This window comes from Olea europaea, unplaced genomic scaffold (assembly GCF_002742605.1).
Source record: "Olea europaea var. sylvestris unplaced genomic scaffold, O_europaea_v1 scaffold4025, whole genome shotgun sequence".
In the NCBI taxonomy this organism is placed as follows: domain Eukaryota; kingdom Viridiplantae; phylum Streptophyta; class Magnoliopsida; order Lamiales; family Oleaceae; genus Olea; species Olea europaea.
Window position 1 is genome coordinate 1 of NW_019259877.1, and position 2,524 is coordinate 2,524.

The 2,524-nt window shown below is 42.5% G+C and overlaps 1 protein-coding gene across 1 annotated transcript; it reads right to left on the reverse strand.

Annotated features, from left to right (window-relative positions):
• Positions 1–478: 478 nt before the first annotated feature.
• LOC111387428 lies at positions 479–1,965 on the reverse strand. The gene is made up of 3 exons (XM_023011981.1): positions 1,819–1,965; positions 1,466–1,547; positions 479–660 (listed from the first exon to the last, which is right to left on the reverse strand). The coding sequence occupies exons 1-3, from the start codon at positions 1,963–1,965 to the stop codon at positions 479–481; spliced, it is 411 nt and encodes a 136-aa protein (XP_022867749.1).
• Positions 1,966–2,524: the final 559 nt, after the last annotated feature.

Here is a 2,524-nt window from a genome sequence, read left to right on the forward strand (position 1 = left end):
GCAAACACTTTGCCCCCTTGGTATTTCGGTTGAGGTCTATGCGACCGCATAGACCAAACCGGGTTTCAACAAAAATTTTTTTTAATAACTTAAAATTTAAACTCCCCCAAAATCGGTTTTTCACTTAAAAATTTGACTCCAAAAGAGGAATATGCTTATCAAAACTTGGTACTAAAATCGATTTTTCATAAATGTTGTCCCGCATTCTGAAAGCTTAACCAAAATGAACATCTTCGCACATCGGAATGCGTGACACACACTCGAACACCCAAACACTTCATTTAGCACCCATTCATGCAACATTAAACGTGTAGGGCCTAGGCTATCATGCAAAATATGATCGATGACCTACGAAACAAACTAAAATCAAACAAATTCCTAAACGAATGCAGTGCAATAAAATAAAATAAAGGATACAGTGGGTTGCCTCCCACTCAGCGCTATGTTATAGTCGATAGCTCGACTTTACCGTAATGCATCATTCTGGTGATCCAAGTTGGACGGTAGACTTGTCCTTTGAGAAATCACCGCCCCAGTAGTGCTTCAACCGCTGTCCATTGACTTTAAATGTCCCCTTGCTGTCGTGAGTGATCTCAATTGTCCCATGTGGAAATACTTGTGTAATGGTATATGAACCAGACCATCTCGATCTCAATTTTCCTGGAAACAGTTTAAGCCTGGAGTTGTAGAGTAGCCTTTCTGCCCCACCTTAAAGTCACGCCTCTGGATATGCATGTCATACCATTTTTTGGTGCGCTCTTTGTAGATCTTTGAGTTCTCATAGGCTTCCATTCTGAGTTCATCAAGTTCATTCAGTTGTAACAGTCGTTTTTCACCTACAGCCTTCAAATCCAAGTTCAACTTCTTCATTGCCCAGTAAGCATGATGTTCGATCTCGAGAGGTAGATGTCATGCTTTCCCAAAAACCAGTCGATATGGAGACATTCCTATAGGAGTCTTGAATGCAGTCCTGTAGGCCCACAAGGCATCATCCAGTTTCTTTGACCAATCCTTTCGTGATGAGTTAACTGTGACTTCCAGAATATGCTTCAATTGCCTATTGGATACTTCGTCCTGTCCGCTGGTTTGGGGATGATATGCGGTGGCTATGCGATGCTTGACGCCATATTTTGATAACAACTGCTCAAACTGACGATTGCAGAAATGTGTGCCCCCGTCACTGATTATGGCTCTCGGTGTCCCAAACCGGGTGAAAATATTCTTCTTCAAAAACTCAATCACCACTTTCCCATCATTTGTAGGCAATGCAACCGCTTCAACCCACTTCGAAACATAGTCCACCGCCACTAAAATGTATTGATTTGAGAAAGATGGTGGGAATTGCCCCATGAAATCGATCCTCTAGACGTCAAATGATTCCACCTCCAAGATACTACTCAAAGGCATCTCATTTCTTCTAGAGATGTTACCCATGCGCTGACATCGGTCACACCTCTTTACAAACTCAAACGCGTCCTTAAAGAGTGTGGGCCAGTAAAAACCTGATTGGAGAATTTTCGCCGCTGTCTTAGAAGTACCAAAATGCCCTGCATATATAGATGAGTGACAGTTCTCTAATATCAAAGGCACCTCTTCCTCTGGTACACAACGCCGAACGATTTGATCAGCCCCCCGCCTGTAGAGAATGGGGTCTTCCCAAAAGTAGTACTTCAATTCTGCGAAGAATTTCTTCTTCTGGTGACTTGAGTAATCTGGCGGTATGATAGACCTGGCTAGATAGTTAACTATATCTGCATACCAGGGTGTTTCCATCACACCAAAAATCTGCTCATCTGGGAAGATCTCGTTTATTTCCACTGTCTCTTCCTGTTCTGTGTCCTCAAGCCGAGATAGGTGGTCTGCTACCATGTTTTCACTGCCTTTCTTATCCTTGATTTCCAGGTCAAACTCTTGAAGTAGAAATATCCAACAGATGAGGCGTGGCTTAGCATCCTTCTTCTCCATCAAGTATCTGATGGCAGCATGATCTGTGTAGACTATGACCTTCGACCCCACAAGGTATGATCGAAATTTGTCAAACGCATAGACTATAGCAAGAAGCTCTTTCTCCGTAGTGGCATAATTTAACTGAGCATCGTTCAAAGTCTTACTTGCATAGTAGATCACGTGAAATAACTTATTCCTTCGTTGACCCAACACGGCTCCCACAGCATAATCACTGGCGTCACACATTAATTCAAATGGCAGATTCTAATCCAGTATGATAATTACAGGTGCTGAAGTCAACTTCTCTTTCAAAGTGTTAAAGGCCTGCAGACACTCATCATTAAACTCAAATGTGGACTCCTTCATCAGTAAACAGCATAGAGGTTTGGTAATTTTTGAAAAATCCTTGATAAGCCTTCTGTAGAATCCAGCGTGCCCAAGAAAACTGTGAACACCCTTCACTGAGGTAGGTGGTGGTAGATTCTCGATCACCTGAATCTTTGTCCTGTCCACTTCAATACCCTTTGCTGAAATTTTGTGCCCTAGTACGATGCCTTCTTGCACCATAAAGTGACAT

Bases quoted from the DNA above. Each gene is read 5' to 3' on its own strand.
- LOC111387428 (XM_023011981.1), bottom strand. From the start codon at position 1,965: ATGGAGAAGAAGGATGCTAAGCCACGCCTCATCTGTTGGATATTTCTA. The intron at 1,548-1,818 runs GTGGAAATAAAC...CTATATATGCAG, and splicing joins ACACAGAACAGGAAGAGACA to GGCATTTTGGTACTTCTAAG. The intron at 661-1,465 runs GTTTGTAAAGAG...AACTGTTTCCAG, and splicing joins CTCTTTAAGGACGCGTTTGA to GAAAATTGAGATCGAGATGG.